The sequence below is a fragment of the Mercenaria mercenaria genome, chromosome 10 (genome assembly GCF_021730395.1).
Source record: "Mercenaria mercenaria strain notata chromosome 10, MADL_Memer_1, whole genome shotgun sequence".
Lineage (NCBI taxonomy): Eukaryota > Metazoa > Mollusca > Bivalvia > Venerida > Veneridae > Mercenaria > Mercenaria mercenaria.
The window spans coordinates 51,651,301-51,676,594 of NC_069370.1; the positions used below are offsets into that span (position 1 = coordinate 51,651,301).

The window sequence follows — 25,294 nt, forward strand, 5'->3', positions numbered from 1 at the left end:
TATTTTGCTGAATGTCGTTAATCTAATCAAATTAACAGTTGACATTTTATGCCTTTAAATATCATAAGATATTTTGCATTGTACAAAGTTTTGTCGGCCTGTCTTTCATTCGTGTAAAACTGTCAGTTTCCTGGATTCTATACTGGATTCAGTATTTACATCCACAAGTATCTGACAACTTCTTCACGTGAATCAGATGCGGTGGACCAGAACTACTTTAAACTATATAATATTTATTCAAATCGTAGCCATGTCAATTAAATCAGAGGCCTCAAACTACAAACCTCTTAAGTAGTTGTACTCATTATATATATTGTCAAGACGACTAAAGGTTATATCTTCTGATGGTGTGCGCGCAGTCTTTTAGCACATTTCGTTGTGTCTTCTTGCCGTGTGCCTGATCACGGTATATTATGATAGCAAATGTGTTCTTGTGATAATGTAATGATAAATCTATATCCATACCTTTTTATACGGCAATGTATATTTAGGTAGCAAATTAAAGAACTAAATAAACTTAAAGTTTCTTATAATAATTATGAAAAACAAGAGCTGTCACTGTTGATGAAAATGCCCCCGAAGTAGGCCCAAGAATGCCACAGTTGTATGCTCAAAAAATCACATATCACTTTGTGACCTTGACCTAAGAGGCCTCAATGAAATATCTCCTCAATATGGTTAACATTTGTGTCAAACTATTTTCAAATCCCTTGATAAATGACAGAGTTATGGATCAGACAAGAAAGACCTTTGACTTCTAAGTGTGACCTTGACCTTGGAGCTAGGGGTCTGGGTCCCGCGCATTATATGGAACATTTATGCCATGATGCCATGTAATTTCAAAATCCCTTCATCAATGGCAGAGTTATGGACCGGACAAGAAACAAACCATGTTAACCTTTGACCTATAATTGTGACATTGACTTTGGAGCCAGGGGTCTGGGTCTTACTCATGACACGTTGTCTTTATATGAGGAACATTTGTGCCAAGTAATTCCAAAATCTCTTAATGAATGGAAGAGTTATGAACCGGACACGACACATATCCTGTTTACCTTTGACTGCGACCTTGATCTTAAGCATGACAAATCGTCTCATTATGATAAACATTTATGCTAAGTTGTTTCAAAATCCCTTCATGGATGGCAGAGTTCATACAGACCATGTTAATCTTTGGCCTCTAAGCGTGATTTTACCTTAGAGTTAGGGGTCTGGGTCTTGCGCATGACACGTTGTCTCCTTACGGTAAATATTTATGCCAAGTAATTTCAAAATCCCTTTTTGGATGGAAGACTTACATCCCGGACAAGAATTTACCGGACGCACACACGCACGGACGGACAGTGCGATTTTTATATGTCCATCTTGGGGGCATAAAAAACTTATAAAATACCATTCGCGTCAAATTCTGACTAATTGACTAGACAAACATTGATGATCTCAGAAAGAGACTATAATCTTCTGAATATTTCCCAAATGTGCACGGATTTTTCATGCAAAACAAAATGTCATGTCCTAGTTGCTGACAAATATATTTACCGGTGCGTAACAAGTTGGTTCTTTTGGTATATTAATAGTATCCAAAAAAAATTGCAGCACAAAATTGTCTTGTTCCTTCTTCTGACTATTTGTTTTTAATCATACATACACGTTACAAACGTTCTTCAAATCCGAAACCAATCTAGAATATGTAAAACTAAGAAGCATGTAGGTAAGTCAGTTATCATTCTCGAAATAGGTCTGCATATTGTTTATAGACCTGTGAGGTGATTTGAAAACCTCGCTCGCTACGCTCGCTCAGTTCACAAATCCCTCACAGGTCTATAAGCACAATGCAGACCTATTCCTCGAACAATAACTATTGCAAATGGCAAGGTGATATTATGTTTAAAATGAATACGCTATACATACAACTCAACATGTATACTGGAAATTACATTACTTGATTTCATTTACCATAAAAGCGGGAAAAAACTGACAAGAAACAAAAATAAATGAATCAATAAATAGATGTAATCTAATTTGTATCCTAGCAAAAGAACAGTTATCCTGAGCGATAACTGCATAGAGAAAACTTGCCAAGGATACACATGAGTCGATTGCGAGAACAGAAGTATGTTTACTGATAAATCAAAAGAGTATACTTGCAAAGAAAAGCCAAAATATCACGGCATTATAGTATATAATACAAACAATTTTCTTTCAGTTTCCGTAGCCAATGTGTAACACATTGAAATGCTCAGACTATCCCTCGAAATACTGAACAACGGAACTAATTCAAGCATGCTCAGATATATACCAAACCAGTACAGGTTGCGAAGTTATATTCGAGACTATTATCTATGATATATGTCTACACTGACTCGAAAGCTAAAATTCTAAAATAAATATTTTAAGACTTTTTTACGTAAAGTATTCAGTTTACAAAAGACTTAAAAGAAGTCCCTGTTCAGATAGCCACAGTCATGTGATCTAACTTTTAAACAAGATTTGAATGTTCTCCGATATAAGCTGTAACATTTGATAATATTCCATAACTATCATAGATACTTTACGTAACTGCCAAGCCTGAATTTGCAAAATGCAGGAGCAGTAGAACACAAAAACAAATGTTATCATTATTATGATTTTTTGAATAACAGTGCTCATCATGAACTAATGCACGATACACATGATAAGGACGGGGGACAGTGACCTATAGCTACTGTAACCTTATGCCTCCAATCTCATCACTGATCTTATACTACTGGTATACAATTAAGGTTGCAATGGGAAACGGTGGCACGTATAGGAAAACAGCAAACATCCTTAAAGCATGTAAGGGCAGAGCCATGAACGAGACCACAACACCGGCATACTATGTCAAGGCTCCCTGTAACACTGTTAAGGGCTTGATCAGCAGCTCCTTAGCTGGACTGGACGAACAACCAACCACGGCTAGAAGATACAAGGCGCATTTTCACACGCATAAGTATTCAATTTACTTGATAGATTACTGATTTAAAATATCAATTTGAGAAGAACACATTTGCTTTGGTACTCCCCTACTCACCACCATGCAATATCAAAATAAAACATAATTCTGTGAAAACGTTTACAGTCGCGACATAAATGAATGTAAACGTAACATGTTTCTTCCAGAAAGAGTTTCTGGCAGTTTAACAGAACATTTTCTGGTAGTTTATCAGAACATTTCAAACAACACTAACACCTAAAATATTTGTCCATTTAGATACTTCATTTAATATCCTAGACAGTTCATATCCACAATAATCTCACGGAAATATTGCTGTTATTTAAACTTCTTGAACCCTTACATGTTTCAATCCAAAGAATCCTAATAGTCTTATATATGGATTCTATCATTCAACAAAATTGACCAGTTATTGTAATATATCTGTAGGAGTAATATTCCGCTATTGCCCTGTTCCTAAGTAAGGTTGCGTCTAAAACTGATCAACCATGCAGGAGCCTGAAGAATAGATGAACAAAAGCAGCAAAGATTTCCTATTCATATAAACTATATAAAACTATAAAGAATAACTTGAAATATGGAAATGGGTGGGTGGGATAAATTCGGTGAAATTCTATGTTGCTCCGCTGCTAACAAGAATCGAAATGGCAGAGCAAACGTGACGAATCCAAAGAACGAAATTCACGCTTTTTTTATTAGCTCACCTGAGCGCTCAGGTGAGTTATTGTGATCGCTCGATGTCCAGCTGTCTGTGTGTCTGTCTGTCTGTCGTCTGTCAACATTTAGCTTGTGTATGCGATACAGGCTGTATTTTTTAACTGATTTTCATGAAATTTTGTCAGAATGATTACCTTGACAAAATCTAGGTCAAGTTCGAAAATGGGTTTTGAAGTCAAAAACTAGGTCACTAGGTCAAATCAAAGGAAAACCTTGTATATGCAATAGAGGCTGTATTTTACAATTGAACTTCATGAATTTTTGTCAGAATGATAAACTTGATGACATCTAAGAAAAATTCGAAAATGGGTCATCTGGGGTCAAAACTAAGGTCACTAGGTCAAAGCAAATAGAAACCTTGTGTATGCGATAGAGGCTGTATTTTTCACTTAATCTTCATGAATTTTGGTCAGAATTATTGCTTTAATGAAATCTAGGTTAAGTTTGAATATGGGGCATCTAGGTTTAAAAACTAGGTCTCTAAGTCAAATAAAAAAAAACCTTGTGTATGCAATAGGGGCTGCATTTTACACCGGATCTTCATGAATTTTGATCAGAATGTTTGTCTGAATGAAATCTAGGTTGAGTTTGAATATGAATTATTTAGAGTCAAAAACTAGGTCAACCGGCCAAATTAAAGAAAAACCTTATGTGCGCAATAGGGGCTACATTTTACACTGGATATTCATAAAATTTAGTCAGAATGATTGCCTTGATGAAATCTAGGTCATATTAGAATATGAATTATCTGTAGTCAAAAGCTAGGTCACTAGGTCAAATAAAATAAAACCTTGTGTATGCGATAGAGACTGTATTTTTCAATTGATCTTCATGAAATTTGGTCAGAATGATAACCTTGATGAAATTAAGGTCAAGTTTGAATATGGGTCATCTGGGGTCAAAAACTAGGTCGCTAGACAAATCAGATAAAAACGCTGTGTATGTGATAGAGGCTGTATTTTTCAATGGAGGTTCATGACATTTGGTCAGAATGATTGCCTTGCCTTGATCAAATCTAGGTTAAGTTCGAATGTTAAATGAGATGTGAAACCAAAATTTGTAGTCCTGTTTGGCGCCATATAATCTATTCTGTGTTGGTGCGCCGTAAAACCCAAATAAATAAATAAATAAATAAGTACGAATATGGGTAATCTTGGCTCAAAAACTAGGTCACTAGGTCAAATTGAATAAAATACTTGTTTACACTTAAGAGACCACATTTTTGGTCCAATCTTAATGAAAATTGGTCAGAATATTTGTTTCCTTAAAATCACTAGGTCAAACATGTTTACACTGTTATGTTGTGTTTCTCAGGTGAGCGACCTAGGGCCATCTTGGTCCTCTTGTTTTATAATGCCAAGGGAAACAAGCAACGTTTTCACACGAATAAATGCTGTGATATAATCGTTGTCGTCAGGACCTTCCTATATATTGGATAGGTTTACAGGGATCCATGAAAAATAAGCAGATTTATTATGCACAAATGCAACTTAAATCCAAATATTCAGCTTATACCTATATTTATAACACAGCGGGTTTAATACATTTTTAATTTGATTCAGTATGTATTAGCAAAATTAGCATATAATATATCCTTTGGCTACTGTTGTCCGAATACATATTATACAAAAAACACGCGTACATTATATACATTATATGGCAAACTACAGATCAGCTCACGCGGAAACCCCATTCTACTCTATCCTCGGAGGATGGCCAAAACGAGTACCAAGGCTCCGACTCGAAGTTTCTTCGAGTCAGCCATTTTCCGTCAAGGAATTTCGTTATCTGAATCCGGGGATTTATGCGAAGTCACTCGAAGGAAATCCTCGAAGTGACTCGAGATGAAATCCAATTAGCGGAATACACACCTATATTGGTTTCTTTTGTTTCCGAGTCACTTGACGGAATCCCTTCATGTGACTCCGAGACGAATAATTAATTACCTATACAAATTTAAATGGGCCTTCGAGTAACTTCGAGGACAGATTTCAAATTACTCGGAGCAGGGTGATTATATTTTACATAGTGATAAGCAAAATAACACAGAATTTGTAAATAAAAATAATACCTATTAGTATTTTTATCGTACTTTAAATAAACCAAATTTTTCTGTTTACTTATGATATTTTATCACTTTTTGAGTGGATACGGCAGTAGTATTTTTATCTTATTTATAGTACCTTCCAACTGAATAAAAGAAAGACCATTTTTATAATGAAAATTAATCATTTCTCCTATACTTTTCATAAATTAATAAAGGTCACTTTTCTTTCACGGTCATTATCTTAACGTTTATCTAGTCTTATACAGTTTCTAATTTAGTCCATTTTACATCAATCTATTTCTAAATCTATTTTGCACTGTCAGAAACTATTTCAATATAATATTTAACAAATAACTATTTTTAACGGCAGTTATTTGAAATTGTGTTTAGTTTTATATAATTCTTAATACTTAACATTTTACTTTTCTAGCGGGCGTATTCTAAAAGTTTATCTAGTTATAAATTATTCATAATTTAGTGCATTTTCATGACTTTATTTCTAAATTAAATTCGCAAAGTCAGAAATTATTTTTATATCAAAATTTAACAAAGCAGTTTCCTTTAACGGCGCTCATTTGGAACTTTGTTAAATCATAAGTGATTAATAATTTAGTCCATTCTACATAAATTTACTTCTAAATCTAATTTGCATGTATTTTGAATATCATACTAAACAATTTACTTTTAGCGGGTGTTATTTTAACGATTATCTATTTATAAATTATTCTTAATTGAGTGTATAAATTATTACACGACATTTTTCCTAAATTTAATTTGCAATGTCAGAAATTATTTAAATATCAAAATTTAACAAATCACTTGCCTTTAACGGTGGTGATTTGAAAGTTTGTTTAATTTCGTATGATTAATAATTTAGTTTATTATACACAAATATACCTCTTAATCTAATTCGCATGGTCAGAAACTATTTCAGTATAAAAATTCACAACAGTTTCATACATTCAATTAAAAGAACAAGCTAATTATACAAAAACAATCCGTCCAAGTAAGGAAAAACTGCCTCGAAGTTTCGTCAAATCATCTCGCGGCACTCGAAATGACCGATTTATTGTTTATTACAGACTCGGAGTCGCACGGAGTGGCCATAAAATACCGGAAATCATTATAGTGTTACCTGTATAATTTCGACTCGGAGTTCCGTCAAGTAAATTCTCGGAGTGACTCGACGAAATTCCGCTAAAGTAATAAAACTATAACAGTCGGTGCTCCGAGTCAGAATTAGGCAGTACTCGGAGGAATTCCTCGCTATGCAAGATTTTTCCTTCGAGGAAAAACGGAAAGTGGGTTTTCCGTGTGAGCTGATCTGTACAATGACTACTTTTTACACACATATCAGTATGGTGTAAGATTTTTGTCAAAATTTTACTTTGGCCACACCTCTATATTTAAACAAAGGTGCAATCACAAAAACACACGTTTATTCATACTTTGCAGGTGCTTTTCCATTCAAAAACAAGGGTACATCTGTAAAGAACAGATTACAAATAAAATCTGAGGTGCACTTGTAAACACCAGACAAGTGCAGTTGACCTATAAAAATGTACTTGTGTTATTTCAAGCGTACCTTCAAAATATGTATCTCATTCAAATGTAAAATTATGTTTGAACGCAAAATACTAACAGTTCTATAAGTGTAAGAAGTGGTAAAGGATCAAAACGCAGGGCAACGTCATAGTGACGTTGCAATTTACACTCAAATTTAATTTAAAATGTGCATCAATCAAATAACTTATATTGAATTAAGATAAGAGGCAAGTAACAAATATTTGTTTAAATGAATATTGAGACAGTATTATGTCCATAATTTGATATTCATTTTATAATTCTTAAAAATATAATAATTTAAAGGTCTTTATTTACAAAAAAAATATTGTATGTATTATTTCTCAGATTATATTTCTACTTAATTATAGTGATTTTAAACTAATGGCACCATTGGTATTTGTACAGTTATAAATCATTTTTTTAACAGAGTAACCTTGTACAAAGCAAATAACTTGTCAATGTCACATGGCGGATATTTGACATTATTGATTTGAAATCTATAATACGTTAACTGTATACTGCAAAGGGCAGTTAGAGGACTATGATAAAAATGTAGTGTAAACTGCGGGTAAATAATATATTAAAAAGGATATTGTGTACAAATTTCAATAGGCTATGTTGATACATCAAGTAAATATCTAAGAAGAAAAGTCACATTCATTCTAGATCACGCCCCATACTTGAACGGAGAGGACAGTACAGAACTGGACTTACTTAGATGCTTATTAAAATCTGATTACGTTACAGAGGTACATGTATTAGAATTGTGCAAAACATGTTAAAATGGACCAGATCCCATTGTTACATTCAATAGTTTTGATCACAGGGGATATGTTTCATGTGTATTATCGAAATCAACTTTAGCGTTTAGAATTCGGGTTACCATTCATATCGTAGCGATGAAAATACCTCAAGTTAATTTGCTGCATGTAAGCAAATGTATTTCGCATTTTAAATGTATGTTTTTCGCCAAATAATTCAACGTAATTTCATACATAGGTGAAATACACAAAAATAGTGTACTATTATAATAAGATTTTCACATGAACATATTATTCAACAAAGGCGTGTCGACAATTTTTGAATATAAGTTATATTTCATCAACATGTCTATTCACTATGAAATAGTTAGATGTACGGTAGTAATGCGCTGTTACTCGTGCGTTCCTTATTCTGTACTTCTCCGGTTTGCATCCGTTTTTGCCCGGCTTACCTGTTTGACGGCTGGACTACTACTGTGCAACAGATATAATGTATGTTCAACGGACGATAACTGACAATACATTCGTCAAACGTTCGAAGAACATTTTGTCAGCTTCTCATGCGTTGCGCTTACGTTTTTACGCGGTACGAAACCGTTACTAGTACGATGATGTCCGTTAATTGGACGTTGTCTGTCGTGTATATGTTCGTAGATCTTGCGGTCATTGTCCGTTTTTTTTTTCGTTCTATGCAACGAGCAGCAGCAGAGATGCATTTCGTCACCGTATAACTTTCTGCCGCAATTTTTTATACGTTGGGAGTCCGTTAACGCTATACGTTTTAGTGGGACTGACCCATAAAAATTCCCTTTTCACTTTGGTTTTCGAATTAACTTTTACCGAATAAAACGCAGAAACTTAAAATAAACAGATGAAATGTAACATAGAAAAAATAGTTAATTGAAATCAACCGTTTTACGGCAGGTATCTAACACATTTGATATGCATGACACTTCAGGTGAAAACAAAACTGTATCAATTAAAGATTGTACATACATCATTTCATTTTGTAAGTTTGTGTTTTGTGGTTTCAGTAGAGAACTGAATCTACAAGCAAATCTTATTTCTTGCGGATTAATTTCACCAACTGTGCTTTAAACAAGTAAGTTTTTTGGATTTTATTGCACGAACTTACTGCTTAGGAACGTATTTCATATAGTGATTGAACTGACAGTTTGTTTATTAAATTGTTTTACTGTATTTTAACTTCTAGATTTAAGCGCCGCGGATAAACAGTGGAATTGTCAACGACAATTTGCAATACATTGACCACACGTTGACCACACTTTTCTTTAAAGATTGCAAACGCAAAATTTATTTAACACAATAACACAAACAGCAGCTACAATGCTCTAGCACTACCAACAAGGTAAATATTAAGAAAACATATGTAAGCCCAGATAAGTATATTTATATATTTACGTATGGTATTTAAAAATTCTCAACTCATAGTTAACATTGACCAACCTTTCGAGATATAATGTCAGAGCACCGAAATATTGAATGCATCAAGCTTTCATAAGGTATTTTAAAAAATGTAATACATTATGTCAAATGAGTACGTTCTCTGAGAGATATTCCCTTGTAAGTAGAAAAGTTAGATTGCGCGTGCTATCTCGCGGAATGAACCATCCTTGATACTGATACGCCAATGTTGTTTATACAAAAATTAATGCATTTTTTTCTTTCCATACAAAATACATAGATAATGTAGATATTCTAATTTATATAAATTTCTGTTGAAGACATACATAGAAGAGTAAAACTGTGCTAATCCTGCTGTGTCATATGGCTTACCATAAGTGAGCCACGCCATGAGAAAACCAACATAGTGCGTTTGCGACCAGCATGGACCAAGACCAGTCTGCGCATCCGCGCAGTCTGGTCAGTATCCATGCTGTTCGCTTTCAAAGCCTATTGCAGTTAGAGAAACCATCAGCGTACAGCATGGATCCTGATCAGACTGCGCAGATGGTAGAATAAACACGCTGAGCATACTAGCATGCTACTTTGAGAAAATAGGATGGACGTTAAACGAAATAGTACGTAACTCAGACAAGATAGTATGTTAAGTGGATATGATAGCATGTTGCTTTCAGAAAATAGTTTGATATTTCCATAATTTCATCGTTACGGAATTCCATGGAACGCCAGAGCTGGCTAATGTTAGATGAATACAAGGTATTTTCTTTATTTAGAGTAGTATCTTCTCAAGATCATGTTATGCCTTGTTTATTATTGTGTTATTATGTTGATTAGCAATGCTGTCATTTCTAACGTATGTACTCTTTTGTCAGAGTGTCGTATTATTTTGTTAAACGACCATCTTGTTTTCTTCAAGCAACATACCTTCATGTACAGTGTGTTTGCTACCTTGTCAGAGTGTTGAACTTTTTTGTCAAACGTTCATTTTTTTCTCAAAGTAACATGCTATTATGTCCAGTGTATACTGTCTTGTCAGAGTGACGTATTATTTTGTTAAAAAACACCATATTTTCTCAAAGTACCATGTTATCATGCCCAGTGAACATACTATCATGTCAGAGTGATGTACTATTATGTCAGATGATCATCCTATGTTCTCAAAGTAACATGCTATCATGCCCAGAAAACCAGGAAGCTTTTAAAGGTGCATTAATATTTATGCGCATCTTACAGCACAGTGTGTTTTTGGTGAATGTTTTATAAAAGCAATTTTCGGTCGCTGTGCAATTAAATGGTTAAATTAACGATAATGCCGCATAAGTATTTGAAGCTGATGCTTTAGGAATAAAGAAATCGGACTGATACAATAATAGTCTTTTTCTTCAGTCTTCTACACAGTGATCTCCCTTACCTATATGCAGAGATTTCTGTTCTGAGGTTGAAGGGAAGCAACTCCTGTGCGCAGTTTGACTTTTCTTAAAAAGACTGCCCCAGTCAAAATAAGAAAAGTCATATTTGGAAAGTAATTATTTTGGACTGGTAACACGAGGACTTTGGTATGCACCATTTATTCAATCAGCTACTGAGCTATTTAATGCTATTTGGACAAGTAATTATTTATGTGCACCATTTAATTCAAATCATTTTATGATATTTAAACGGACAGTATTAGGACAATTTTAAGAACAAAATCTAATAAAGTTTTCCTGATATATCAAAAATTGTATAAAATTTGTTTTATCCAAGTTAAAATATAATTAATTCAATATTCATCAGTAAAATCAAATCAGCTTCATTATGCCTTTGGCTAATGTTTACATTATAGACATTATAAAGAATTATTTACATTCACTAAATTGTTTGTATGGAAATTAAAAAGCGTTTATTTTCGTATAAACAACATTGGCGTAATGATATTAAGGATTACCCTTTAGGCGAGATATCCGTTCAAACGCACAAAAACAGCATTCAGTTCTTAAACAAATACATTATATGACGAATCATTAATATTTTTGCTGTGGTGAAACAAGAGATTGGACATACACAATTACACTGACAGGACTGAAGAAACTTATAACAGGTAACTCTAATATTTGACAAACAATGTGTAATCCTTTATATGAAACATTACTATTTTGAAACCACGCTCGTTTTGTTTTCCTACAACTTATCTTACTTGAACAGAGAGATGCAATAGTACTTGATTAAAACAAAAATCTCTACTTCTTGCCTTACTTGAACGAGGAGTGGCAGTTTCATTTGAGTGAAAAAGAAATATGACTATTTCTTACCTTACTTAAATGGACAGTAGTTTTACTATTTGAGTAAAACAAAAATATGACTAGTTTCTTATCTTAGTTTAACAGAGAGTGGCAGCAGTACTTGCGTAAAACAAATGAAATGGATGCCGCCCGATTTGTATTTGCGGTGGCGATTTAAGATTTTGTAATGTAATCGCAGAACGAGAACGATTTTGAAGTATTTTGTTCATACAGTCAAAACAGATGGGCATTGGACGGCCTTCCGGGCATGCCGGGCGTGCAGTTTTTAAATCTGACAGGGACTAGAAAGAGCCCGGGTGGCGCCCGTGTAGAATATATATGAAACCATGGGGATATCTTTTAAGTCTGACGCCACCCGTCCGGTGACCGGACGATTGTATCATGCCGTGAATATACTCACGGTGAGGATGCGTACACCGGATATTGCCATTTAGTGATAAGGTATTTTCCGAAAACGTGTATATTTTTCGTCAACAAGGTATATAAAACAGCTATTTACTATTGTATTATACTACTACAGAAGAAAAGAGCATTACTTTTCATAACCAGATACAGTGTATATGCTCTCACAAGCATAAAATGAGTCAGTCTTAAGTAGAAATGCTAAAACTTGTGATAAAATGACGATTATCATTTGATAAATGCATTCCGTGAACACATTTGTCCCGATACCATTACCTATTTGCATTTTGGGGGAAATCTGAATCGTACGATTTATTTAGTTACATACAAAGAAAAAATGTGCAAAATTTCAGCTTTGTAAATGCTCAAATCACGGAGAAATTGGTGATAAATGAGCGTCGATGGTGTACTGTGTATTGAGTTTTCACAATAATAATTGTACTGTGTATTGCAGTTTGGTGTACTGAGTATTGATATTGAAAAACGTGCATATTTTCAGCATTTATGGTCATTAAATAGACAAGGCATATAATTCCATTGGCCCAAATGATGGAATGTCTTTTTCTGTTTGCAGATGACATTAGACTTCACAGCGAAAATTTGTTTTAAAAGTAGGAGAAAACAGTGTCATGTGGTATTCTTGAAATATATTTTGCACACTTCATTTGCAAGATATATGCCATTTCTATGCAAACAGTTCGTTATCACTTTTATGTGATCAACTTCCCTGTTGACCAAAATAGTATACTTATTGTCAAGGTCAACTTTGAACTATAACAAACGACCAGGAACTGACTTGAAGATCGTTCCGATTTTTCTTTCATGTATTCAAATTGTTGAATGTAAAATGTTTACGATCTTTGGTTTAAACATATTTATTCCCAGCTATATACATAACTATATTTATATACTAACATTACAAGTACAGTTGGTGGAAAGGGTTAGAACGAAATACAAATCTTATAGAGTTCTGTACATCGCCGTGTATGTGTCTCTAGATTATATTTTGGTACTGGTAGCATTATGCTAGATGGCGTGGTAGGTAGCATACATTTCCACTGCCGTCAGTGAACAGGCTCCTCGCCATTTGCCCTAATCAAAGGTTTCTTTCTGTGTTTGCAAAGTGGTCCCTTTTGTAAGCGGGTTCCTTTTTGAAACATATACATGTATTTTTACATTTTCTGAATCAACAGTATTTTTTCTGTTTTTTTTTTTCTCTGCATATGTCTGGTGCTATCTTGTAATTTACTTTTTGCGGTTTTGGTCGTTAGCATACTATAATATTCTTGTCATTTGGGTGGTGTTCAACAAAATGACATACAATGTCCTTCGTCGAGCCATTAACACACATAAACAAGTTGAATCTGCAACGAAAAAAATCACAATATAGTATTTATTAGTAGGGCCGGGCTTTCTGCAAGATATTGAGTGTAAGGCTTAGTGGCATCCCCATGCAAAATTTAAAAAGATACCTATAACTGTTTTTGAGATAATTCATGTAATATCAACTTAAACAATGCTCAGTGGAAGAATAGAATATATATACATTTACAACTGGTAAGCATAACAAAAATTATTGCCCACTGTTGCACTATGGTGACTATGAGTTACGTTTAGAGCTTACTGTATGAATTACAATAATGTAAACTCTATAAATATCAATGTAAAACATCACATATCTTCAGGACTAAAGAAATTACTGTTTTGTACTTTGAAAAGGAAATGATAATGTACATTTTGTAAGATTAATTCTATAAAACTCGGCGATAATGTAAACAATACACAGTACAGTAAAATGTGATACACGTCAATACACCGTACATATAATTTTATTTGAAATACACAGTACACCATCGGCGCTCATTTATCATCGATTTCTCCGTCATTTGAACATTTACAAAGTTGAAATTTTGCACATGTTTTCTTTGTATGTAACTTAATAAATTTACGATTCAGAATTTTTATCACAAGACAATAAAAGACGATATCGGGAGAAATGTGTCCTTACCTGCATTTATCAGATGATAAAGTTGCCATTTTATCACAAATTTTAGCGTTCCTTCATAAGCTTGACTCATTTTACGCTTGTGAGAGCATATACACAGTATCTAGTTATTAAAAGTAATGCTCTTTTCTTCTATAGTAGAATAATACAATAGTAAATAGGTGTTTTACTTACCTTGTTGACGTTAACGTGACGTCATTATAGCGTAAGAGTATTTTAACAGAGACAAGCATATTAGAATAAGAACTTCCTTACATCTTTTATCGATGTTTCAGCAAATAACTTTTTATTTTCACTACAGTATGTTCTTTGATTTCTATGCCCCTGAAGGTGGACATATTAAAATCGCATTGTCCGTCCGTCGGTTCGACCGTTACTTTGTGAATTCTTGTCCGGGCTGTAACTCTGCCATCCACGAAGGAATTGTGAAATAGTTTGGCATAAATATTAACCTTCATGAGACGACGTTTCATGTGTAATACTCAGACCCCTAGCTACAAGGTCAAGGTCACACTTAGAAGTCAAACGTTAATATGGTCTGTTTCGTGTCTGGTTCGTAACTTTGCCATTCATCAAGAGGTTTTGAATTACTTAGCATAAATGTTTATCATAATAAAACGACGTGTCATGGGCAAGACCCAGATCCCTAGCTCCAAGGTCAAGGTCAGTGTTAGATTTTAAATGTTAAAAGGGTCTGTTTCTGTGTCCGGTCCATATTTCTGCCATCCATGAAGGAATTTTGAAATATCTTGGCATAAATGGTAACAATAATCATGCGCAAGACCCAGATCCCGTGCTCCAAGGTCAAGGTCATACTTAGAAGTCAAAGGTTAATAGGATCTTTTTCGTGTCCGGTATATAACTTTGTTATCCATGAAGGGATTTTGAAACAACTTGGCACAAATGTTTACCATAATGAGGCAATGTGTTACGCGCAAGATCCTGACCCCTAGCTCCAAGATCAAGTTTACACTTAGAAGCCAAGCCAAAGGTTAATAGGGTCTGTTTCATGTCCGGTTCGTAACTCTGTCATTCATCAAGGAATTTCGAAATTACTTGGAATAATTATTCCCCATAACGAGAAAAACGTGTCATGCATAACAACCAGACCACTAGCTCTAAGGTCAAGGTCACATTTAGAGGTTAACGGTTACATGGTCTGTTTCTTGTCTGTTCCATAACTCTTCCATCGTTGAGGAGATTTTAGAATAACACGGTATAAACGTTCCCTATATTAAGATGACGTGTCAGACACAAGCCCAAGACCCCTAGCTTCAAGGTCAAGGTCACACTTAGAAGCCAAAAATTAACATTGTATGTTTCTTGTCCGGTCAATAACTCCGCCATTCATCAAAAATTCTTGTCACAATTCTTCCTTATGATGAGTTGGTGTGTCATGCTCAAGACCAAGACCCTAGCTCCAAGGTCAATGTTACCTTCGGAGAACTTTTTTATCTGGTCGCAAAATGATTCATACCTAAACTATTCTGGTTTATTTTGCGCAGACAACTGTAGCATTCTTGGGCACACTTCGGGGACGTTTGTCACTAATAGTGCCAGCTCTTGTTTGAGCTTCAATTCTAAATACTTAGTATATTTTGAGAGTTATATATACTTGTATTTTTCCCTATAAAATGTCAAGGTCAGTAGTGGCTATTGTCAAGTTACCTTAAAAACACACCAAAAAATAACTGTAATATTTTGTATTTCCATGATGGTAATTATACTTTTTTGTATGGAGAAATGAGAAATAACAAGTATCTAGTTACAATTTGACAGTAACAGATATAAGGCTGAGACAATGTATTTAAATGTCTAAATAAATTATTCAATTAGAGTAGTAGTATGCACGGTACTTCATGTATTAAGGTGAGTTTAGACCACACTTTGTTTCTTCAGTGTAAGATAGTTATTATTCTATGTTTAAAAAACTATACTGAGAAGAGAATGACTGAATAAGTTTGCAGCTGAAGTTGTGAAAATAGGGCCTAGATTGTCAACCTGTCATCTTGTAGAATAGCTGTATTATACCAGTATTACCAGAATTATTTGCACGAAGTTCATGTGGGAGGAAAAAGTAGACCACTAGGTCGTGGTGGGTCTTTAACACTTCTAATATCTTCTTGAATACCGATGGATAAAAATAAATGCTATAGCCTATAATTAACGGTTAATGCGAATACGATAACGTTACGCACAGATAGCCACACGAGAACTACATGCAGATATAGACTTGCAACAGTTCGCTACTGCGAAAACATAAAGTGGTATTATTGGACTGGGAATTTATGGCATGTTTAGGGTCACTCAGTGTCCAAGACTTCTTTGCATTATGCGAGCCGCCGGCAGTCTCTTTTGCAGGATGAAAAAAATGTCTTAGATGTTGAGGTTAAATAAATGCCATCTTCTCCGTTGATCAGATAAGGGATGAAGCAGAAGGAACCTACGTAGTGATATGGGCACTGAAGTGCGCCGTCCGGCCGCCGCCCGGCCGCCCCCCGGAAAAAATTAACCTTCGTGCGGCAAACTGTACGCCCCCCCCCCCCCCCCCCCCTCCACAAACACACAAACTCAAAGTCCCCCACCCCTATGCACTCCTTCGCCTATGATTAATAATGGATAAATTATATATTTCAGAATGAATGTTAACGTGAAGTTCGTACAATCGTGTGCATTGCTGTTATGTTTGGTGACATTCACGGTTCAACAAACAGAAGATGAAAAAGTAACTGAATATTTGACAGCTGCGGATGGATACAACGCAAGAGCCGAGGCGTTAAGTTACCAATATACGTTAGCTTTATGGGCTTACTATACGAACATGACAAATTACAATAGAAACAAAATGGTAGAGTTGTACACTTATAAGAACTGGACCAATTCGTTTAAGATAAATAGTATCAAGACAAATAGTATTAATCATTTAAAGTTCAAAAATATTGTAAAAAAAGGTTATAATGTAGAAAGTTTGCAAAATGCAGGGTCTCACATAATACTTGATGCCGCTTTATATGTCGCTTTTGCACATACACTTAACATATAATCAGACAGAGTTCTAATGATGTACGTAAAATGTTCAACTGATACATGGAAATACATATATTTGTATTTCAATCTATACGTTTTTAAAGTGGGTTTACCGAAGCGGCTCAAAATCCCTTTTCACTAATTAGGATTTTGTGGTAAAGTTTCTCATTTCTCATTTTACAGCAGGTTCCTTTATTTTTTAGTCAAATGTTGTCCAAGTCTATGTTTGTATTCATTTCTTTTAATTTCCCCCATAAAAGAAAATATTGACATTGGAAGCTGATTGGACGAGTGAACGTCGTAATCAATAAAAATGGACGTCATTCTGGAATATACGATATTCGTATTTCAACAAGTCACGTGTCAAACAAAACTTAATAATGCGCACAACAATTATGTTTAATCACACGTTATATATTACAAACTCTGGTAAGACGACATACAAAAGGGCAAAATATCATTACTATGCTACACTTGTGTAAGTATTTATTTCTTTAAACAATTTCCAGACCGAGATGAGCCTGTTGTTTTCGGACTTCAACAAGAACGAGTCAGCTAAAGCAGCTGAGTTTAACGTATCTGCACTCACAGATGAAAGTTTAAAGAGACAGATTAACAAGATCCTGGATGTTGTAGTCTCAGTCTATGAGAACAAAGATGTTCTTAAACGGGTATTAATTATACATTTTGAGATGTGTCAAACTGAAACTGGAAGGTCGGTCCTGAGTTTATGGCGATGATACAAAATGAGTGCTATTTTATTTTTAATACTAAAATGTAACTTGTCTGTCAAAAAGATGATTGTATTACAAAAGTTACGCCAATAATATATGTTATAAGGTCATTGATCAAAGCTGAGAGAGCGTGTGCAATGAGTCTGGAGTTTCCACTTTTTCTATTTTATTGTTTCGTATATTTCGTGCTTTTAAAAATCAGTCGTCATTTATCGTGATTTTTTTTTCTTTTAACAGATAACTAATCTTAAGGCTGAAATGACTGGTATCTACAGTGCAGCAGAATGGTGCAAAACAACTGCTGATTGCAAACCGCTTGAACCAGGTTTTTATACCGTTAAAATGTTTTATATCTTAAAAAAAGTAAAGCTTCGTGTATAACAATCGCTGTTCCGACTTGCTTTGTATCAAGATGAGATAAACGTATTAACTATATTGAATATATATACAGATTCTCTGTTGAAACAGAATGTTTTTGAAGTGGTGTTGTTACCCTTGTAAATAAGAAACAAAATATAATTATGTTTAAAGCTCCAAATGCGATATAGGTATGAGTACACTTTCTGATTTGCGCACGAGAATAATCTATACTTAACAAAACAGCCAACACGTTATTAGTTCTTTTGCCAGTATTTAGAAATTACTGGAAGTTCAATTATGAAATTTAGTCTATGCTTACAAAAATATGCTGTAACAGTTGATAAGTTTTCACAATTTAATAAAAAATCATATTATTATATCCTAAAAATTCGCCAATTTTTAAAAAAAAAGTCACAAAAATACATTAAGACATATAGCATTTTCAAACTATTGAAAAACCCTGAGGGAAGAAAATGACAACAAATACAAAGTAATGGCGTTGTCATGCCCTATTGTCAAAGAGCATTTAATATCTGTGTGCAATTTGAACATTTTCTTTCTGAAAACTTCATTATTTCTATAAATCGAATACATTCTTTTTTAATTATTTCCTACTTGAGAGCGAACACCTGTCATAGATTTTCTTAAATAACGTATCTAAAAGCGAGTAAACCTATTTAGATCTGATCGACATCATGACAAACAGCCGAGATTATGATGAACTTCTTGCTGCTTGGAAAGGATGGAGGGATGTCAGTGGCGCTAAAATGAAAGATATGTATGCAGAATTCGTCGGCCTCATGAACAAAGCTATCAAAGCCGGGGGTAATAATTTAGAAGAAAACATATTCAGGACTACAGTAACATTTATCCAGATGATTAATTAATATATTGATACTGTTATTGATACTGTAATCAATTCTTCCATGCTTTCAGAATTAGCACCAATAAAAAATTGTCGCTAAAATATAATTCAAATATAAACAAACATGCACACTTTTATTAAACCACTACAATATTGACAATGCGTCGACGTACGCCTGGCAAAATACAAAAGACGATTCAGAATTTAATTATTACAGATACTTAATTAACACACCCTGAATCTACGCACTCCTTAAGTTATTCCGCGGAGCGTGTTATCACTCGTATTTCATCACGATCACAAGGTTAGCTTTTTGTAAAACCGTTTATTATGCTCAACATAACTGAAACTGAAAGATCTGTGAAGTACATAATACTGGTATACCATCTAGCAGTAACACAAACTGTAAATAACTTTCATTTAGAAAGAGTCTCTTTGGACGGCTATTTACACGATTTTATTTTTACATTAAAATCGGATAATTACTGAGAACTAAACTGTTTTCTAAATTTAAAATCAAGTAGATCTCGTTTTGTTTCGTATCCTCTAATTGGCCAACGGTTTTATTCAGTTAAACTGTACTGGATTTTGATAAGTTTATTTCTGTACTTCAAGTTTTAATCTAGTCAGATCTGTTCAATTTGTATCTTTCTTAAGTGAGATCATGTCAAAGAATTTAACTTACTAATACGGAAAATATTTCGTCCATATTACATTCTGCATATATAGAAATGTAGAAAGGATTTTCGGAAACATAAGAATTCCTTATTTATTTCGTTCCTGATGCCTTCATCAGAAAATAAAAAGTCAAGTCGACAGACTGTAAATTGTTATTATAAACAAGACGACGACGAAGTATTCGACAAAATGAAATTTCTTTCGACAGCTCAAACGACTCGTTCTCAGCTTGTCAATAGTTTGCATAGAAAGCAAGGTAAAAATCAGTCTTAGTTGGATTCAATGGCTTCGGTTGTTTTCGTTTGTTTTTTTTGTTTTTTTATCAAAATTCTTTTAATATTACCGTCCTGTCAAGACGTGTCGGAAAACACGGTTACAAGTTGACCTCACGTCGACCTACTACATTTGGCGCTATACATGAGCGATGACATAGTGCCTCTCTATTTCATCTAATTGTTTATTTTTAAAGGCATGTAAGAACCCAAATAAATATAGCAGGAACCTACTTTAATATATCTAATCACTCCGAGTCGGTTATACGTCGCGTGTAAAAATTATTCCGCAAGCATGTAACTCGATCTATTATAACATGGTTCTGCTGTTATCACTTATTGAATGGCTTGCCGGTAAATGGTCAAAACTATTGCCCGAGATTCGCCGGAAAAGATCTTTTACTTTTAGACTTTGACCTTGTAAACAAGTGTTGAATAAACACGGGTCAAATGGCACAACTGCGGTTTATATAAGGACTATCGGCGAAAACGCAATTGTGTTTCAGCTATTTGTTGATCTTTGAATTTACATTTTTGTAGTTTCTATTCAAATATTATGTAGCATATTCTTGAAAGTTTAAGGAAATAAGCCAACTTAATAATTGATAACAAATATTAGCTTGAGTTTCTCTTTTAGGAAGGTATGAAGACATGGGAGCGTATTACAGGTCTTGGTATGAACAGAACGATTTTGAGGAAGATGTGAAACGTTTGTTTGACGAGTTAAGACCTTTGTATGATCAGCTACATACATATGTTAGGAGGAAGTTGAAAGATAAATACGGAGCAAGCAAATTCCCTGAATCTGGGCATATTCCCGCTCATATATTTGGTAAGTAAAACTGCTCAAAGCGGAATGAACTTAGTATATGTTTTGATATGTTGTGTGCGTTTTACTATTTCCACACGATGAAATGATTAGTTCATACTATGTACTTGTTGTCTTCCACTATTGGAACTATACACCTCTAGAAGTCGTAGAACAAGGAAAGATAAAGCTTAAAAAGATTAAAGTTATTTATGGTCGTGCTATTTCCCCTTATAGGGTATTTTTGCATAGATAGATTTAACTCATTTTCTGTTTGTCAGGTAACATGTGGGCGCAACAATGGGGTAACATATATGATATTTTGGAACCGTACCCTGGCCAGGGACGTATTTCACTTACAGCAGAAATGGAAAACCAGGTATGTTATGCGTGGCAGTTTTCTTTAAGAAGCAAAAGGGATTTTACCTTATCAAATTCAAAATGCCTTTTTTGACATGAGAGTAAATGTTATCGCCTTTTCTAAAGAAGTTTTCATCCTTTTTTGTGGGGCGGGTGGCGGGGGGGGGGGGGGGGAGTTTGTGACCAAATGGTCAAGGTAACTGGCGTTAAATCTTTTGTCTTGAGGCTGCTGGTTCGTCATCAGCTCAAAGTAAAGAAGTGTTCCGTGGGACACTTATTGTTAATCTTAAAGTCATGCGTCCTACATTGTGTCTGTGTGACTTCAATCCCGATGACATAAACACATTTCATTTTACTGACATCATAGTGCGTCTGTTAATGAGAGCTAATGAAATGTGCTACACAGCTTACTCCACCTAGCACCGGCTTAAGCGGAACTCCATTAAACAAATATTTACTGAACCGGAAAATATAACAACTTTGTTTCCAAGTACAGGGAAACATTCTATGGTCACCACAAGTTATTGAAAGATTGCTGTCGTGTTAGTTGGCACAATCTACAAGAAGGTCCCTTGGCAGCATAAAGCGTTTCCAAAGAAAACAAAAATTTGTTACAGAGTTACCAAGTTACCTAGAGGCATTTTACGCAAACATATTGCCAGTCAGTACAACACTTCTTCTAAGTAAGGAGGCACCATACTTAAGGTAGTTCTGCACGTTTGATAAACCGGAAATAAATGCAATGAAAATCATTTTATGAATTATGGCAACCCGTGAGTAAATTTAGTACAGTGGCACTGTTACTATCTTTTTAAAGTTAAAATATGATATTAGAACATCTGACACATTAAATAATTCAAAACAATGTCATAAAATTAGCTTTAAATATGGGGTTCACATTAATCATGGACAAATATCTTTAAAAAAAATAAGTACACGAACCTATAATATTTTATTTCACCACATTATAGACAATATGTTTATTTACGACGGTGAAATGTTTTATTACAATCTACATTGTAGAAGAAGATTTCCATTCGCAAAAATGTTATGAAAGTTGTAATGTTCGCATTATGCAAATTGCATGAGGTCCAAATATTTCAAATCAAACTATCAAAATAATTTAGCACACAACCCTATCTTTTTTATCTGCTAAATTTTCTAAATATATTCTGAAGTTTTGAAAAATCTGGGTTTAAACAAATTATATATTGTAGAAACGATTTCGATCCGAACATGCAGAATAACCTTAAAGGTCCATAATGCTTTATTTTATTTTATTTTTAGAACAATTTAAACAGATTTCCAAATAGATGTTATACGGGCTAACATAATTTAAAAAAGCACCGCTTTTAATATGCACTGTTATAGTTAGAGTCATAAAGGGAGGTTATATAAAAACTATAGGTTAAATAAAAGACAAATGTAAGGGTAGATTTCCCGGAAGCACATAGCACCCCTAACAGCCATAGAGCCATGCATTTTAACGTAGGCCCGCAACAAAAAGACGGCTATAATGGAAAATATTGTAGACGGGTTGCTTAAAAATTTCAACAACAAGTACGAAGTGTCACGGACGGACATAGCTTATTCTATGTCCCACTTTTTATTCGAAATTAAAACAGACTTGGTTTGACTGAGATTGTTCGTGAGAGGTAATGAAATACCGGTACAAGTATTAGTTGCTGAGATATTAAGGTTACACTTTTTTCAAAACGTTCAGTACAGAAAACAAATTTATTTACTTATGTCTTCTTTGCATAGAATTATAATGTGACACACATGTACCGTTTGGCGGAAGAGTTCTTTACATCAGTTGGTATGGGTCCTATGCCAGAGTCATTTTGGAGGCTTTCCATGTTGGAAAAACCAGACGACGGTCGTGATGTGGTATGTCATGCTTCGGCGTGGGATTTCAAAATCGGTACTGACTTCCGGTAGGTGTAGGTATCTATTGTATGACGATGCAGAAAAAATGTATAACGTGCACTTAAAAACGATCTGGTACAATTACATGGATAACTGACTTTTAAATGGCGTCGTTTGACCTAAAATAAACATTATCTTACAGAATTTTGTGGTTGTGTAGTTACGTGTTGTTAATTAAAATATATATGTTAGTTGTATACTTAGAGATTGTCTGAAATCCAAATGAAAATTCTAAAGACATGTTAGTACAATTTAAATTCCTGTGAATGTCCTTATTAGCATATATTTTAAAACAAAAACACAAATTTCTATATATTTTTATTTAAGAATCAAACAATGTACCACGGTAACTGAGGACCAACTGATCACAGTACATCACGAAATGGGACATATACAGTATTACCTTCAATATATCAACCAACCAATTCTGTTTCGAAGCGGAGCAAATCCAGGTTGTACTGTATAAACAAAAATAAAACGAGTTGATCGTTTAGTCATAAAGACCATTTTACTGCTAGTAAAACAAATATCTTTATTTTTTATTGTGTTTGTTGACTTATCAAATCTGAATAAAAATGAATATGATATGACTTAAAGGTAGTGTTTTTTTCTTGTTCTCGGGAACCACAGGCAATGCATGCTATTGATCTGCACAAATTTCATTTTTGGGTTACAAATAACGATGAAAAAGAATAAAAAATCGATTATTTGGCATTTCATGTATCACAAGCTTTTGTTGAAACAACAGTAATAATTTTGTTGTGTAATTTAATTGCTAAATCTTGAAGATATTCAATTTTATGTTTGTACAGTTTCATCAAGATTAATGTCTAAAATGCAAATAAAACAAAGATGACAACGTAGTACTCTGTGTTGCAGGTTTTCAAGAAGGTGTAGCGGATATTGTCACACTGTCTTTTCAGACTCCGGAACATCTACAGAAGATAGGACTTTTGGAGAACCTCCCAAACGGGACAGGTAATTGTCGTTGAAATAAAGAATAATGAGTACACGTGTACGCGCCTCAATATATTTAATCAACGAAGGAAAAAGCGCTCCTTAGATTAAAAGAACTAAAACGGCTATAGTAAAGGAATATATAGCCATTTCAAATGATTTATCAACCTTAACTAGCATGTATCAGTAAAGAATTTATAAGACAGCTATGATGTTTTCTGATAGTTTCAAAAAATGCAAAAATAAGTATTTCACATGGGAAACGTGTTACTATAATAGCAATATCTACTAAAATAATAAGACTAGATCAGTAAAAGTTGTTATAGGTATATGGTAGATATGGGCTATCATTTAGTAGATCTACCGTTTCTAAGTTCAAAGACTTTGTAAAAGTACTACGTATTTAATCAACGCAGGAAAAACGCGTCTTAGATTAAAACGTAATAGGATCTGTAGCCATTTCAAATTATTTGTCAACTTTAAATGATGTTTAAAATTAGTGATAAAATACTAAATTGATTTTATTGTTATTATAATTTGTTAAACTATTTTCTGTTACTAGAATTGAATGTTGCTGCATATAGATTTATGTTTTATTTTTGATATTTGAATTCTTATGTTATTTTGCATGTTCTTTACGTAGAGGGAGACATCAATTTTTTATTTAAAATGGCACTGGACAAAGTCGCTTTCCTGCCATTCAGTTACTTGATTGACCAATGGAGATGGAGTGTGTATAGAGGCGAGACAACTAAAGAAAATTACAATGAAGCATGGTGGAGTCTGAGGTTTGGCATCAATGATTGAAAAAAAAACTTAATATGTGCATTTTTCTTCTTCAAACATTGAATAATTTCCTTTGTGGATTGTTCACGTAGAAAGAAATTTCGTTTAATCTGTATCTTATTATTATTTATTTACTTATTAAATTCAAATTTAGTCGTTTTCTATGTAAAACTGTAAAGAAAGGCGTTTTTAGTGAAATAGCATAAATTGCTATGCATCGGGCTGTCGATCTATTTATCTATATTTTACACAATTACATCGAATGTTGTATCTCAACTCATCTTACACAGAAATAACAAATGTGTTGTTCAGCATTATAGTCAATGCCTCAGATTTTAT

The 25,294-nt window shown here is 34.0% G+C and overlaps 1 protein-coding gene across 1 annotated transcript in view; it reads left to right on the plus strand.

Moving 5' to 3' along the window:
- The window catches only part of LOC123560734 (uncharacterized), a 136,345-nt gene that overhangs the window by 47,804 nt on the left and 63,247 nt on the right, over positions 1 to 25,294 (plus strand). Inside the window, exons 18-26 of the mRNA XM_053516911.1 lie at positions 17,716 to 17,877; positions 18,178 to 18,265; positions 18,982 to 19,125; positions 20,753 to 20,947; positions 21,205 to 21,302; positions 23,048 to 23,220; positions 23,540 to 23,664; positions 24,092 to 24,190; positions 24,813 to 24,957. Coding sequence (XP_053372886.1) covers positions 17,716 to 17,877; positions 18,178 to 18,265; positions 18,982 to 19,125; positions 20,753 to 20,947; positions 21,205 to 21,302; positions 23,048 to 23,220; positions 23,540 to 23,664; positions 24,092 to 24,190; positions 24,813 to 24,957 — 1,229 coding nt within the window. The remainder of the gene's footprint in view (positions 1 to 17,715; positions 17,878 to 18,177; positions 18,266 to 18,981; positions 19,126 to 20,752; positions 20,948 to 21,204; positions 21,303 to 23,047; positions 23,221 to 23,539; positions 23,665 to 24,091; positions 24,191 to 24,812; positions 24,958 to 25,294) is intronic.